At 38.2% G+C, this 17,375-nt stretch overlaps 1 protein-coding gene across 3 annotated transcripts in view; it reads left to right on the top strand.

Annotated features, from left to right (window-relative positions):
- GRXCR1 (glutaredoxin and cysteine rich domain containing 1) overlaps positions 1-17,375 on the top strand; it is a 308,216-nt gene that overhangs the window by 165,976 nt on the left and 124,865 nt on the right. The window contains exon 1 of one of the 3 annotated variants that reach the window (XM_019413139.2): positions 13,788-14,686. The exons of the other annotated variants lie outside the window; for them this stretch is intronic. Within the exon in view, the coding sequence (XP_019268684.2) occupies positions 14,177-14,686 (510 nt within the window). The 5' untranslated portion in view covers positions 13,788-14,176. Of the gene's footprint in view, positions 1-13,787; positions 14,687-17,375 lie in introns of those variants that run through there. 3 annotated transcript variants of the gene reach the window in all.

Below are 17,375 nucleotides of genomic sequence, written 5' to 3'. Positions count from 1 at the left end.
ATTGAAACAAACCTCCTCATACATGTCCCCTTAACGGACCTTGAGGTAACATCTCTAGGTTATATAATTCTGAGTGGGTTTCCTGGGTCTTGGGATCCAGAACGGTTGCATGAGTGTATACACCCATCAGTAATTTTAGGAAGCTTTCAATTTTCCACATCCTCCAACATTTATGTATTTAATTAGTTTTCTGTCTGTATTTTTTTAAATATAAATTTTCTTTTGTAATTTACTTTTAAACTGTTTTACTGTGACTTTTTTATTATTTAAAATAATATTCTATGTTGTATTCAAAGCTAGACCTTAATTATTGGACTGTTGTCATTTGTTTAGCTGATAGCCTGTTTTGTGATATACTTCTAAGATAGGACATAAACAAGTCTACAGTTAAGGCAACATAATTATCAAATTAATAAGTTGAATCACTGATATTTGGACATGGGTAGGGATCTACTTCTTACCAGTGGTGCAGTATTCCTAAGTGTAACTCTTTGGTTAGAGGAAACTAATGAAACTTTGACTGTATTAAGAGAAATAATTCAGTCGGTAAAATGATAAACTAAAGAGAAATGGAAACCTGCTTCTGGAGCAATCCTGTACAGGATACGTTCTGACAGTTAAGTTGCTGTGCATGCATTTAGTCAATGAAATAAAAAACAACTATCAGGTATATCATGTCTCATATGTAGAGGAAGACTCATTGGCCAAATTACCTTATGATAGAAGATATTTTTAAAAAATTTCTCCATTCAGGGGCTCCTGGGTGGCTCAGTCAGTTAAATGTCAGACTTCAGCTCAGGTCATGATCTCACGGTTCGTGGGTTCGAGCCCCGCATCGGGCTCTGTGCTGACAACTCAGAGCCTGGAGCCTGCTTCAGGTTCTGTGTCTCCCTCTCTCTCTGCCTCTCCCCCACTCTCTCTCTCTCTCAAAAATAAATAACATTAAAAATTTTTTTTTTAAATTCTCCATTCAGCCATATGTTTACTTCTTTACATGCTAAACTTCCTTGTATGTTTTTTTTTACAAAGTTGAATAAAATTAAGCCAACAGTTATGTTAAATTCTACAGTGATTCGATATTTTCAGGTGTCTGATGTACATATTGATTATTGTTCCATTACTCACACCATATCTGATACAAATACTCCAGTTTTTATTGAATGTTAGTCTGATACTCTGAGAGTATCAATGATTTTCTGTACACTGGTTTTGGAGAATTCAGTATTGGCATGTTGAGCCAAGAGAGTTGATATTAAGAAGTATTTATTTTAGTGTACAAAAATGAAATAGATCTGTATTCTGGTTAAGAATTCTCCTTTGAAAGAGTCTTCAGCTTTTTATACTGAAGATTTTTTATGCATATAGCATACATCATGATCGACATAAAAGGAATACTAGAAATCCTAGTGTAAGAAAAAGAAAGATAAGAGGGCTGGTCATGATTCTTTTCTAAAATGTAACATTCTGCATTTGTCTGAGATTTTGTTAGACTTTTATATAAGGGCTGATGAGGAAAACCAAAAGAGATGAAGTAACCATCAGTGAAAATGTTCTTTTTTGATGATAGGATATTATTCACTATGCACTGTGCTAATCAGGACACCACAGTTCAAGTCATTTATTTGTGAAGGACAAATATATTTCTTAATAAGGGAGCACAAAGCAGACTGTATACTAGGACGTGCCTCACTTTTTCTTGTGTATTTACTCAGAACAAAGAGGATTATTTTCTGTGAAGAACATTATTTTTTTGAGTTACTGCCATTTAAGCACACATGATCGCAGAAACCTTGGGAACTTTTGGAGGTTAAGGTGTTTATGTTCAAATCACTCTGTTGGTGTTTGAACTGGATGTCAACCTGGAGAGGAAGAAGTAGAACAGACCACTTTCTGTGTCACTGGAGATTAGCCTTGTTTGTATTTGTATAGGCAGGGCCAAGGGCAATGCCCGGTACAAGAAACCTACTAAAAAGTATTTGCTGAGAAATGAATGGGTTGGGAAGTTAAGCAGTTGAGTTTGTGAGGGACAAAGTGAAAATACAAAGATGGGGATTGGTTTTCTGGCTTTCTGAAAGGTTAGTGGCATTCAGCTTCAATTCACATGTTTCACTTATGTCAGACTTAGACTGTAGATGAAACTCAGATGTTTCATTTATGTAGGACTCAGATTGGTGGGATAAGCAATGAATTAGGAATAATTTCATCTCATCGTGCCTCATTTCCTTCGGTCTGGAGGTTGAATATATTAATATTTACCTCCTATCTTTATTCTTTTTCTGAATTATTTTAAATTTATTGTATGTTGCTATATTGTATACATTTTTGTAGCCTTCTTTTAGTCCCTATGAGAATTGGGTGAATATAAATTGAAATAATAATAGCTGTTTTGTTTTAAATCAAATTAGATACCCTATTAGTAAGGCCTCATAAATTCATCATTAAGCAAACATTGATAAACATATGAGAGGTTATTATTAACACACCTTCTGCTCATTACTATTTTTTTAAGTTTATTTTGAGAGAGACAGAGACAGCACAAGAGGGGGAGGGGCAGAGAGAAAGGGAGAGAGAGAATCCCAAGCAGGCTCCATGCTGTTAGTTCAGAGCCCAATGTGGGGCTTGAACCTACGAACCACAAGATCATGACCTGAGCCAAAACCAAGAGCTGGACTCTTAACCGACTGAGCCACCCAGGCGCCCCTCTGCTCATTACTATTTTAAGTGAAATAAAAGGTTATTTTCCCCCAATGTAAGTCACAGCTAATGCACTGCCCCAGCTCCTCATTCTACATGTCCATGTTAGAGTTAGTGCATGACTCACCATTTAGTACCAATGTACCCATCTGTAAAGTGGGTGTTGTGTAATCCCCTATTGTCAGGAGTGTTATGAGATTAAATCAAACAGACAGTGTTCTCTGTGTGTTTCACCCAGTTCATTCCTTCCCACCCTTACCTTGCTGGTGGAGACTTCCTGTGATGTACCTATCATGTATGCTGTGAGATGTACTCAATACTGGCAAGAGAACATCTTGGGGATTTCAGAGATGCTCCCTTCTGAAATATCTGAAAGACCTGAGGATGTCCCCATGGAGGGGTGAGAGGAGCCAGATTCAGTGGCTTTGACCCCACAGTGCCAACCAAATGGAACCAGAGTCCTGGGAAGAGAGCAGACAGGCAGAAAAGGAGGAGGATAGTGGGGAGATGGGAGTGGCAAGGAAGAAATGTTGGATGCCTCTCTGAGGCTGACTTTATTGGATAGAAAGGTGACCCCATGCTGATAGCAAATAAATTAATAGCCCATCCTCTGGATCCCAGTGTGTTCCAGACCTCTAATAAGAATGCATCCTTCCTGGTAATGAAGTTCTTTCTTGCCTGTGCCTCTGGATGTTGCACAGCATTAAATAAAAGTTACATGTACATGGGAATTGTAGCGTATGCCCATAGTTCATTGAATCTAAGATGCTGTCATCTGGAGGATGCATCCTTATTTTATGAACCACCGAGAAAGAAAAAAAAAAAAAAGCCCTGCTAATTTAACCATGGCATGATATTTTAGTATGGCTTGGCAATTTTAAACATATGGAAAAGGCTCTTTCAGATGTATTTATATAGATATTGTTCTCATATAGCACTCTTAAGCATACATATAAAGGCAAATAAATACAAAATAAATTGATTAGGATATTCCTAAATGTGTTTGCACTCAGTTTGAGTCTTGTTAACCACTTTTCCCCTCAGAGTCATTGATGTGTGTGATTTTTCACACAAGTCCTTCCTGCAGTCAAAAGCATTGGTGATGCAGTGTTTATTAAAAGTGTACTTTGCTATTGTCTTGGGTTTTCTTAAAAAAATTTTTTTTTAATGTTTGTTTTTGAGAGAGAGAGACAGAGCATGAGCAGGGGAGGGGCAGAGAGAGAGGGAAACAATCTGAAACAGGCTTCAGGCTCTGAGCTGTCAGCACAGAGCCCGACATGGGGCTCGAACCCACAAACCGTGATCAGGACCTGAGCCGAAGTCGGACGCTTAGCCAACTGAGCCACCCAGGGGCCCCAGTGTCTTGGATTTTCTTCCAAGCCAGTGAAACCAGTCTATAAGTTTTAATGTGCAGGCAGTTATGTCATGACTGTCACAGACTGATCTGAGGGTCAGATGCCCACCAATTTCAGAGATGTTAACATGTGAGAAAATGCACATCTTAGAACTGGTAAGACCTGGCATAAATCCTCAACGGTGCTAAGGTGCCCAGATCCTTTTATGAAGTACCTGAAAAGCACTCTGGGTTGAGCCTTTCACATTTATGCAATGGTGAACATATGATTCAGGCTTATACAGCCTGTGAAAATAAATGATTCCTAAATTATAGTAGCTCAGAGCCTCCAACAGATGGATGGCTGGACCTCAGGGTCCCTTGCTCCAAAGCCTCCAGAATTATTTCAGGAGAGGGGGTTCAGTGAGTCTCACATGGGAAACTGCACAGCCTCATGTGGCATGCTCTTCCCCTTTGGCTCATGCTTATCAATATCCATTGGCCCCCAAGCTGCCTGGACAGGTCTAGCAGATGTCAGCCGCTGCCCCTGCCCCTTGTGAAGCCACAGTGTCGGTGCCCAGGTTGTTACCTTCTAATGTTCCAGTGATTGGATTATTGATCTCCAGAGTGTCAGGGATGTGGCAGTTGTCATGCATAAGTGTGGACAATGGTTTCCTTAACTCCTCATCCTATTTTACTCCCTGGCTCTCAAAGCATCGAGGCTTACCCCTGGAGTCCATTGAATCTTCCAAGAGACTCCCAGCTTCCAGAGTTAATGGTGGGCAGTCAATATAAATGATTAACGAATTTTTATTTCGTTTCTAATATGACATATATTCATACTGGAAAAAAGGTTCTTTATGCAAACAGAGCAGATCAAAGCCAAATCAGGTTAGTTTAAGAGTTCCAGGTTTATATATGCAAAAGCTTTGGAAACTGCATTAACTCATTTGCAAAAGACGATGCAAAAAGAGATATCTGCAGAGGACCCCCTTTTAAATGTGTAATAGATACTTTGGGAGATTTAACTGAACCCTGTGCTCTCTGGGGTGGTGTGCCTTTTCAGCCACAGAGCTCATAATCCATTTTGCATTATGCCTTCTCTTTAAGGGAACTTGCCTGGTCTTGTGGACCACTTGTGTGCTCTTACAGAACTTTCTATTATATCTGTGGACTTGAAACCACAATCCCACAAGGAAAACAGAAACTCTAGATCTCTGAACGAATGCAGTTGTGTTTTGTTTTTGTTTTTTTTTTCTGTCTTGGCTCCCTGTTTTTCTTCTCTTGCCAGTTTTAACCTTCACGTCAGACAGTAGAATCAGCAGTCCCCTGTTACCCTGGCAACGGTGGTAGGCTAATAGAATTGGGTTGTCCCAAGGCTCCATTCTGGCATTATGCTTTTGGAAGAAAAACAACAACATGATTATGAAATACAATTTGTGGTAAATTTATGGCATTTATTGGTAAAAGATAACGTATGTCAAATTTTCAGTGATTCAAAAAAAATTCAGCCACAGGAATAAGAAAGGAAGTGTGTCTCAGGATAAGGATTTCTTTAATATATATTTTCCAGTCAGCTTTGCATGTTTCTCTGGATATTTTATTTTTTCATCAACTTAAAACTAATGACTAAGAAAAATTTAGCAGGGTAGTCTCTGAGAGCATTGTTATTTACCTGAATAGATTTAAAAATCTGTAAGGATCTTTTACATTTTCTGCAAGCACATTCTCCTGGAAAAATAAATCGCCACTCTAGGGATTTGCATGGGATTTACATTCTCATGCTACCACATTCAGCATTGATGTTCTGTTAAAATCCACTGCTGATTTGAAAAACTGATTTTAGTTTTCTAGGCTGATGTTTCTAAGACTGTGACTCTATTTCTCTGTTCTCTTATTTCTATCCTGATTCTGGAAATATCTCAGGGATGAACTCTGGTCTTTATGATACTTAGCAGGATACCTTGAGTATCTCTGGATCTGATCCAGTGTTTTTAATGCTTTATTCATTAATCTTTATTCTCAGGTGCCACATTCATTCATTCTATCCAATCTTTTCTCCATCCCATGGTAGTTGTATTTCCTTGGATGGTTCCAAGCAGAATTGTGAGAAGTAGTATACTTCCCATGTGTAGGATAAATGTATGCATAATTTGGTTCATTGATTATCTCTTTATTGGGAATTAAGAGATGTTGAATCCGTCCACCAATATCCTGGAGTAATAATGCAGTTAGTTTAAAAATCTTTCTACCGAGGGGATCCTGAGTGGCTCAGTTGGTTAAGCGTCCAATTTCAGCTCAGGTCTTGATCTCATAATCTCATGGCTCCTCAGTTTGAGCCCTGCACCGGGCTTTGTGCTGACAGCTCAGAGCCTGAAGCCTGCATCAGATTCTGTGTCTCCCTCTCTCTCTATCTCTCTGCCTTTCTCCTCACACTCTGTCTCTCTCTCAAAAATAAATAAACATTAAAAAATTAAAAAACAATCTTTCTACCATAAGACGTATCTTACAGGTATTCTCCATAGTGACAATCTGATTGAAGAAGGATATAAAAGTGATTTTTCTCCCAGTTTGAAGAATCTTAGGGGCGCCTGGGTGGCGCAGTCGGTTAAGCGTCCGACTTCAGCCAGGTCACGATCTCGCGGTCCGTGAGTTCGAGCCCCGCGTCAGGCTCTGGGCTGATGGCTCGGAGCCTGGAGCCTGTTTCCGATTCTGTGTCTCCCTCTCTCTCTGCCCCTCCCCCGTTCATGCTCTGTCTCTCTCTGTCCCAAAAATAAATAAAAAACGTTGAAAAAAAAAAATTTGAAGAATCTTAGCCACACAGTACACATGAAATTCCTTATTCAGGGGAAAAGAGTCAAGTCCTTGTTTCATGCTTGAGAAACATACTTGCATAAGCCTGAGCTTATAGCTACTTGGTGCTAAGTGGATTGGATGTTTGAATCCCTTGGCTTTTATAAGCTGAAGGCAGCCAAGTCAAGTTTTTAGCACTAAATAGGTAAACTTGATTTATTTCTCTTTGATTTTCTTTCTGGGACTTGGATTCTATAGGCAGAATACACTATTTACTCTGCCATCCAACAATTTGTAATGTAGTGTAGATGGTGCCTTTAAGGACACCAATAACTTTATAGGATGAAGATATTTTTGCCTGAAGAGTAAACATTATTTCCCACCTCACATATGGACCAGAAGCAGGACAGAAAGAGATGGAAGTAATCATGTCAGTGGTTAGTTACCTCTCTCCTAGAATGTGAGGTCAGTTTGTTCTGACATTAAAATCCAACTAATTTTAATTCAGCAAACATTTTTCTGAGCACTGTTTATATACAAAACACTCTGCAAGATACAGAGGGGAATCAAAGAAGAAAATTGAACTGTTAAAGTCCATTCGGGGAAGTTGTTTCTCTGGGGACTCTTTATTGATCTTCCTTCATCTGTGGTTGTGCTAATTTTAGAGAGTTTATATAATTATCCAATGGAAATGCTGGGCTGCATGTTGAATCCATAGCTGGGCAGTGTGGGATTCTGACACAGCCACGGCTGCTCAGGATCCATAGTGACAGGAAGTAAGCCAGCACTGAAGCCTTCTGCCCCCAGTACAGCATTTAATATATGATGAACTCTCAGTCCAGAGATGTAAAGAGTGAACAAGGCTTTGGAAACTGGAGCCCTTCTCCAGGGTCTTAGTGATGACAGACTGGTTCAGCCTTGAAGCCCCAGAATCAGACGAAAAACAGAATGGGATTTCCTTGACTTCCATCAATTAGTTTCATCTGGTTCCATTTTCTCACTATCCTCCAAAGTATATGTAGCTAGTTCAAGTAACTGAAAGAATTTATGGTTATCATTTGTTGAGCAGCATGCTAAGCAGTTCATATACCTCATTTTGTTTAATCTTTTCAAACACTCTATGCAATAGGAACTACTATCTGACATATGAGGAAACTGAGGCTCAAGGTCACTTAGAGGGTGGCTGATCCAAGATTCAAACCCAGAATCATGTATACCCACAGCCCCCATTCATAACTAATCTATAAACTAAGAAAGCCTGCATCTTTCTTGTTATGTAACAATAAAATAGTCCTGTTTTCAAAGAATAAATTCTTAAATGCACTTAGTTTCTTCTCTAATTAGAAGCTCTCTGTGCTTCAAATTAATATTTGAACTGTGAATTTTGATTTGCAAAGTCATGTTTGTTAAAAAGGGTTCAATATTGTATATGCTGAAAAGTTTCAGAGACAGTTTATTTTCCCTATTTCACTGATGGTTAGTAAATCTCCTTCCCCCTCTAGTCACCATGTAGTTAGAATATAAAAATCAATAGGTTCTCTCCATCCAAACAGAAGTTCTGAGAACAGTACTGGGGAGTGAGTCATGGCTTATTGCTTCTCTGTTGACAAATGTTGCTGGAGAAAAGACAATTACTTTGTTAATGACTGTCAGAGTTTCTGCTTCACATTCAGTGACCAATTTTTACTGTTTTGAAAACCAAAAAACAAAACAGTGAATGTGATAATTATAAAATAGCAGCAAATGGAGACATGTGCATATTTACTATGATTCAAGGGAATCTTAAAAATTGTGCTCCAAAAGCCAGGAATATGGTTAAAATTATTTTTTACCATGTAGTGTTAATCACACACAGAATGGTATGTGGGGCAATATTTGGAGATGGAATGAGTGAAAGAATAATTAAATTTTAATGTCCTGCTTTCTCTACAAATAAGGAAATAATTAGATATTCTACTTAAAAAACCGACACCAACAAGAAATATCCGGGCTTAGCTCTAGCTGCTAGGTTATCATTTCTACTGGGAACTGAACAAGGGGCATTTATTTTGTCTTTGAATTGCTCATTAATTGTATTTTCCAAAGTAGTTCTAGTTTGGTTAATACAACATTCTATCCTCTATTTAGATTCTAGAATTTATAACTTACTATTTTAAAGAAACAGATGCCCATTGGTGTTAAACTTACGAGTATTGGAGATATTTCTATATTGGTAATACGGTTTATAAGTTTTTGGTTCAAGTTTTGAGGGGGTTGCATAAATTAAGGATTAGGTTAAAAAGGAAAAGTCTTGTTAGTATTGTCCTTTTTTTAAAAAAAGTTTATTTATTTATTTTGAGAGAGAGAGAGAATCCCAAGCAGACTCTGTGCCATCAGCACAGAGCCCAACACAGGGCTCGAACCCACAAACTGTGAGATCATGACCTGAGCCGAAATCAAGACCCAGATGCTCAACTGACTGAGCCAACCAGGTGCCTCAGTATTGTCCTTTTGAGAAGCGCTTTGTAGGATGGAAGTCATAGTTATTTTCAGCCACTCTGCTTTTATTTAGTTCTTTGAACAAACCTGCTGCGTTTTGGTCTCAGGGCCTTTACACATGCCACCACAGCTGAGGAACTATCTCCAACTACTCCTGCCCACCTCAAACTTTTACGTGAGCAATCTCTTCTACTGTCTCCTTTTCAGAGAGGCTGACTGTAACTATTTCATCTGAGAAGGCTCCCTTCTTTTATCATTTCTTGTTATACCCATATCTTTTTCTTAGTAATGCTTATACTTTTTATTATATCTTTATTTGTTTATTATATGTTATCTATTTCTAAAGGCACGGAATGTGCCTGTTGTGTTCACCTGTATAGATCCAGCAACTCTCTGATATTTATTAGGGGTTCGATAAATATTGTTAAATGAATAAATGATTGAAAGAGTACATCCAAAGGAAGAGATGAAGGAACTTCTTTCTGAAGGGAGGATGCTAACCTGGCAAAGTGATTTAAAAATAGAGAAAAATAAACTGATTCTGGGAAAAGGTGGCTGATGGAGTAGTTAGAAGTTGCTATATTAACATCCAGCAGCTGGGAACCAATTGTAAGCAGAATAAGAGTGGAAAATGCTGCTAATAGTATTGATGTCTTTTATTGGAGATGACTGGAAACTTGGCTATTTCAAGGAAATGGGATTATATGTTAGTTTAAGATACACTACACTGAGCTCTAGCTATTTTGTTTAAGCATATGTTACCAATAGAAGGCATGGGCATACTTTTACATATCTTTATATTTACCATAGTGTCTTACCGTGTCTTATCCTTGGGTGGCACTCAGTAGATACTGATGGAATACTCATTGCCTGAATAAAAGAATAGTTACAAAGCTATCCACTGAAAAGAGCACCTTAATTTTTAATTGTTTTAATCTTTATTTTTGAGAGAGAGAGAGAGAGAGAGAGAGAGAGAGAGAGAGAGAGAGTGAGCAGAGGAGGGGCAGAGAGAGAGGGAGACACAGAATCTGAGGCAGGCTCTAGGCTTTGAGCTTTTAGTACAGAGCCGGACGCAGGGCTCAAACTCACAATCTGTGAGATATGACCTGAGCAGAAGTCGGACGCTTAACCGACTGAGCCACCCAGTGCCCCTAGAGCACCTTAATTTTCATTTTAGCTTAAGATAAGTATGTGAATCACAGTTCTCAAGGCATATTCTCACACCAGCAGATACCTCCTTATACTTGTAGCAGGCTGGTTTCCAGTTTACAGGACTTTCAGTTCATCCATAAAAGAGAGATGACTTTTAACTAATATCATTATTTTAAAATAGTATGTAAATATTAGATATGAATACATATGCATGTGTTTATGTACATACACACACTGTGTATTTTTAATATATATATTTAAAATATCACAAACTTTGAAATCATTTTATTGAATTCTCTCTATCCTTCAAGTATGTTTATTAACTGCAATCTTGTGTAGCCACTGTCTTGCCTTATTCAGGCTAAAATTAGTTGTTTCCATCCAAAGGACGCATAGTGTATGTACACACCATCAAAAACACATTGAGCAATGTGTTCCAGATACTTCCAAGCACAGCTCACTAGGGTAGATATTGTTACCTTCATTCTACTGATGGGAAAATTGAAGACTTCAGAGGTGAAAAGAGTATTTTCACTGAGGTATGCTGGAATTTGAACCTAGGTTTCTTGACTTCAAAATCCTGTTCATGCTATATAGCCCTCTGTCCAACTCAAACACCTAGAAAAATGGGAGTGGGAAAGATTAAATGGGGAATTCAGGACAAAAATTAACTGGGACAAGCACAGGATTTTGATTTTTTTTCTTGATTAGGCTCATACTCATGCCCTACCCTATGGTGTCTTTTAAAGATTTGGACATTTGGGCATAAAGCTGAATTATTTTTTCTCTTCTTCCCCAATAAGTATTTCCTCACTTATGTTCTCTTTTTGTGTACTTTGACTACATACTCTTTTACTTTGCCAAATTAAAGCCCCTTTATATTGTCACTTAGCTGATCTCATACTTGATCTTTCCCTCTCTCTCCCCCTTTCACCCTTCATCTCTCCCTCCTTCTTTGGCATTATATAGAATTCTCTAATATTTGCTCTCTAATTTGATTAGCCAAGAGGTAGATGTTTCCATTTTTCTCCATCTTTTTCTTCAGTGAGAGCTCTATATGAAGAAAATATTCAGAATGAAAGTCCTCAACAGTGTTCAAAGTTGGGAAACTATAACATCACCAAAATACTACTTTTCGACTTGACAAAATAAACGTTGTTGAAAATTGGTAATATGCACTGTTGGCATTGGTTAGAGACGGTCAAATCGGAACTCATATGCTAGTAGAAGTGTAAGGTATACAACTTTTCATATCAGCAATTGGCAATTTATATCAAAAGCTTTGCATTAAAAAAATTCTTACCTCATCGATTTTACCCAAAGGAATTGATACTAAGGGACTACTTAGATATATGTACACTGATTTTTGAACAAGAACATTTAGTGCAGCATTATTTTACTAAATATTTTAAATAATTTAAACATCAGGCAATCCAGAAAGAGAAATAAAACGTGGTACAACTAGTGGAAAGACTTTTAATATACACATCAAATTCATGTTTTTTCAGAAATATATAGGAAATGACTCACTATATAATGGTGAATGAAAAAAGCAAGATGTTGAATATATGAGAGCACATTCAGGACTGATAGATGCCCTAACAAACAATCCTTAAATTTCCACCTCCACTGCTTAACACAATAAAGGCTTAGTTTTTGCTCATAACATAGTTTAGTGCGGGGCGGTGATGGTTGTGAACCTGTGGCTCTGACAAGCTCAGTATATGGCTTCAAGGGTCATCCAGCTAGCAGATGGCGAAGGAGGAGAAAGGGCGTGGATGGGGCACTCTCTCTCTCTTAACTGCCTTGGTCCACAAATGAGGCGTGGCTTTTGTTCTCATCCCATCAGTGAAAGCTAGCACTTGTTCCTTCTCCTCTTAAACTGCAAGAGGCTGGGCGATGTAGTTTTGTGACCATCAGAGCATCCCGTCTTCATAGGCACTGGGAGATGTTTCACGAAATTATTAACATCTCCAGGGAGGTGATTTGTGACTCTTCTTTTTTTGTGTGACTTTATTCACAACATCGTGCTATTATTGTCTGAATTTTCTAAAATAAAAGTAAATTAAGTTTATATCACATAAAACTATACATTAAAAAAAAAAAAACTTGAAGTGCAGTATGAGGGCCAAGTGTGGATCCTCCCTCTGGAGGTGCAAACAGGTTGGGATACTCACCACAGTGTATGTTTTAATATGGCCCTTGTATCTTTTTTTTTCCTGAGAATTAATTTTTTTTAATATATGAAATTTATTGTCAAATTGGTTTCCATACAACACCCAGTGCTCATCCCAAAAGATGCCCTCTTCAATACCCATCACCCACCCCCATCAACCCTCAGTTTGTTCTCATTTTTTAAGAGTCTCTTATGCTTTGGCTCTCTCCCACTCTAACCTCTTTTTTTTTCCTTCCCTTCCCCCATGGGTTTCTGTTAAGTTTCTTAGGATCCACATAAGAGTGAAAACATATGGTATCTGTCTTTCTCTGTATGGCTTATTTCACTTAGCATCACACTCTCCAGTTCCATCCACGTTGCTACAAAGGGCCATATTTCATTCTTTCTCATTGCCACGTAGTACTCCATTGTGTATATTAAACCACAATTTCTTCATCCATTCATCAGTTGATGGACATTTAGGCTCTTTCCATAATTTGGCTATTGTTGAGTGTGCTGCTATAAACATTGGGATATAAGTGCCCCTATGCATCAGCGCTCCTGTATCCCTTGGGTAAATTCCCAGCAGTGCTATTGCTGGGTCATAGGGTAGGTCCATTTTTAATTTTTGTGAGGAACTTCCACACTGTTTTCCAGAGTGGCTGCACCAGTTTGCATTCCCACCAACAGTGCAAGAGGGTTCCCGTTTCTCCACATCCTCTCTAGCATCTATAGTCTCCTGATTTGTTCATTTTTGGCCCTTGTATCTTAAGAGATTCTTCAGTCACTCACCAAAGTGTCAGAAAATGCACTGAGCATGGTGTTAGGAGGTCCGTTCTGTATGCATGGGTGATTTGGATATAATATGCATTAATGCAGATCACCAGGACCTCTTTGCCTGATCTGGCTGGCTTGGAAGATTTTCCATTCCTCCCTCATTGTCCCTTATGTTTCCTTCCAAAATCCTTCCCTCTGAGAGAATTTTCAGCTAGCGGAAGTGGGAAGTAACAAGGCAAATGTTCTCTCTTTTCACAGTTTGTTAAAAAGTTATTCTTTAGCAAAACCCCTTGTGCATGAAGATGTGTATTGAAAATGCATCTTATACAATGCTGACAAAGTCGAAGAGATTATTTCATAACTAATATTAAAAGCTCCATGTTGGCAAGTAGCACGTTCACTGCCCTTTTGAAAGATCACAGTGGAAGATAGAAGAAAGAAGCCCTGTGGGAGGACTATGACACGTCCCATCCTACACATTAGATTCCATACTTTATCTCTGGCCTCCACTCTGGACAGCGAATTGTAGAGATACTCTTCTGTTAAAGATCCTTTTCAACATTCATCATTGGCTTCAAAGTTCAGGTCTTTCGTTTCCTTGCCCCATACTTATTTATTGTTTCATTACCTGCCACTTTCTTGCATTTGTCCTGTTAAAGAGTCCACCATGGCTGTTTAATATTTAAAGGCTGGGATCATTTGCAGGTTTTAGTTTAAAGGTAACCATAGCACACGCACACACATTCATTATTAATAGCAGAGACGCACTGTAAGTTCTTAGGAATCTTCTTTCGATGTTAGTTTCACATGGGTGCTGCTGCTGCGAGAATGAGGCTCTGATATTGCTATGTGGCAAGGGGACTAATGCAATAACACTGATCCAGAGATTATGTGAATTGTTTATGTGGGTGGAAGTGATCATGCTAAAAAGGGACATAAAGCCAGAAAATGACAGGCCACGGAAAGTCCGGTTTCGGATCGCGTCATCTCACAGCGGGCGAGTTCTGAAGGAAGTGTATGAAGATGGGCAACCATCAGGCTCCCTGGATTCTGAATGTGCCAGCATCTGTGGGGTAGATGGACTGAGTGAGTCTGATGGACAGCAAAACGGCCACGTGGGATCAGAAGGTGATGAGTATGAGAAGGACCAGGATAACTTGCTGGTGTTAGCGAGGGCTGCCAGTGAGAAGGGTTTTGGTACAAGAAGAGTCCACATTTTAAGCAAAAATGGCACAGTCAGAGGCGTCAAGTACAAAGTGAGTGCCGGCCAAGCTCTATTTAACAATTTGACCAAAGTATTGCAGGTAAGTCAATGCACTTTGCTTTTCCCGGGCTTTGTTCTTAACTCACCATCTCAACACCTCTGTGCCCTCCAGTTGAAAGCAAGCTTCTCTTATTCATGACTCCTACATACTTCATGAGTCACTCCCCCATCTAAGATATTGTCTCAACAGCCATCGATTAAAAAGAGGGTCATTATGCTTAGCAAATTAGATGGATTCTCAAAGTCATATTTCTAAGTGGTCTTTTCTTCCAGTGTGCAGTGACGAAAACAATGTGTCTGTTTCTTTACCAAGATGATGGTGTTCAAAGCATCTGAGCACAACTTAGGAGTTAATTTTTGGTTTATCACCTTCCAGATACCAGATTAGCACTTATCATCACTTGTATGGATTTTAAACCAGAGAACATTGAGAGCTGCATTCAGTGGCGTTGGATTCAGTTGGAAGGTTAGGAAGCTGTAAAGACAAACTTCGACTTGCCCCTACTACTCTGGGGGTTGCAGCTTTTATCTGAGGTGCCTTTCTTCATTCATTTGCCCATGGGAACTCTAGAGTAGCACTTGAAAAAAGTTATCCCACTGTAAAAGTATGGAGTGAGATCCAGATCTTATAGGAAAAATGTTAGCCTTTAAAATGTGATAGATTCTGCACAGTAATGTAGGAATGCATTATTCAGGTCTGGAGGCCTTTGGCAATGATATAATGTTTAGACAAGTTTTTGAAATTGCCCAGAAGCATTGGTAAAATGATTTTCTGTTAAAAGCAGGGATCATTATTTCAGGAATAGAATTCATAATCACTATCATTAAGGTAGCAAACCAATATTTTTCATTATAATACCATTCTGTATTATTTTCAATATTTAAATAAAATCTCCTTGATGAATTATCCAGTGCCTCTGCATTATAGACAGATATAACAGTGGTAGGGAGAAAGGATTTTAACCAATAGTATTTTATTATTTTTCATTTCAAAGAAGTATTTGGAAAGATCACATCACCAGGATTAAAAAAAAAAGAAATTAAAGGGTAAAAGCAGTTAAAATCAAAGGTTATTTTCATATGTAGAATTTACCCATGAAAGATTTCACTGATTAGGGATGAGGTGGGAAATCAAAAGTTAGAAACTGATGACTATGTTTGACTAATTTAGAGATCTTGTATAGACTTCTAAAATAATCTTAGTGGCCTCTGTGTTTTATCTAATGCAGAAATTATTATTGTCAAAGTATAAGCCAAGACTCTGTAATAAGTGTAAAAATGTTTGCATTTATTGTGATTAATTTAGCTTTTGATTGAGTCATGATTTGAATTGCTTTACGATCTGGAAGGTTATTTACAAAACTTCTGCACCAGTTATAGTACTGTGATTTGAATTTATTCGTATCTCCCCCCAAAATTATTATTTATGGGTAAATACCTTAAATCTTCAAGAGAAAATGTTTTTTCTCCCTATGGCTTTGTCCTGAAAGAGCTTATAAATTCACATATAGGAAATAGAAGAAATTCTCTAATCAGATGTTATTACTACATTACTTTATAAGAGTTAACTTGTATACTTTTCAATGTGTAATTCCATCACCCTTTTTCTTTTGAAAAAAAAATCCAGTGAAACTCATTTTTTAATAACTTACCCATATTCCATTTACCCTTTGCTTCAAGAGGACAATAGCGATTACTAGCAGAAGTCCCTCAAAGACTGGTACTTAACCATTTTTATTTCTAGCCGGTCCTTCTTTCTGTATAATGTGGGCAAAGTAATCAGCATATTGCAAGTATTCACAAATTTTGGCCATCATCATTACTTTTATCATCATCATCATCACCATCGTCATCATGGAATGTTCTCTGATCTCTCCAGGACAAAACATAAGTTAAAGGAGTTCCTCTCTTGGATGGGGGCTGCTAGTTGTGCTATTTCAAGGGGCTCCATTCACATCACTGTCTGTGTAAATAGCACCCCTCAGAGTTGTGCAAGACAACCTATGCAGCATTATATAGAGAGCTGATTTGGATGCTCGCTGCTTGTTAAAGGATAGGTGTCATAAGGAGTGACAAATGTCAGACATGTGCTTTAGGGTGACTGAGTAGGTTTCCATAGGCATCCCACAATGCAGTAGCAGAGAAGCCCCGGGGACTAAAAGCAGAAGTTACCATGAAGTTACTTCTATACATGGTTATGGGACCAGATGTGACTCTTCCCTGGATATCTGTATATTTTCCACATCCCTTAGAAAATAAGCAGCAAACCTAACTGGATGTAACTGTGATGTAGCAATTTCTCTCATGGAGGAAAAAGTGAGGAGTAATATTTTGGATATTTGATTAAGGTTTCAATGCACAATCTTATTGAAGCAAGGCACTATAATTGAAGACACAGGTTTTTCTTCCTGTTTTAAGTCATAAAATCTTAAAGCATTCAACTTGAAACTTGAGAGGAAACCCGGTTATAAATAAAAGCTTTCAAAGAACCGGTAAATAACTTGGCTTCCTCTCTGTTAGTTTCCCATTCTGTTACTCCTGTCTCATAAAATATTGGCATGGAGCTTGCAAACATTTCAGCTGTGCAGAGAATTGTCATTGAAATTATTTGCCTCAAATATTTTTACTTCTTAGGAACACTTATTTAGAATGTTGTGTATAAAAGGGATATTAGAACAAATTCCCATTTCATGTGTTAATTAGTTTACTCTATAGAACTCTGGGTAATT

This window comes from Panthera pardus, unplaced genomic scaffold (genome assembly GCF_024362965.1).
Source record: "Panthera pardus isolate Hobbes unplaced genomic scaffold, ASM2436296v1 HiC_scaffold_13, whole genome shotgun sequence".
In the NCBI taxonomy this organism is placed as follows: domain Eukaryota; kingdom Metazoa; phylum Chordata; class Mammalia; order Carnivora; family Felidae; genus Panthera; species Panthera pardus.
This window is presented reverse-complemented; position numbering and strand designations above follow the sequence as displayed.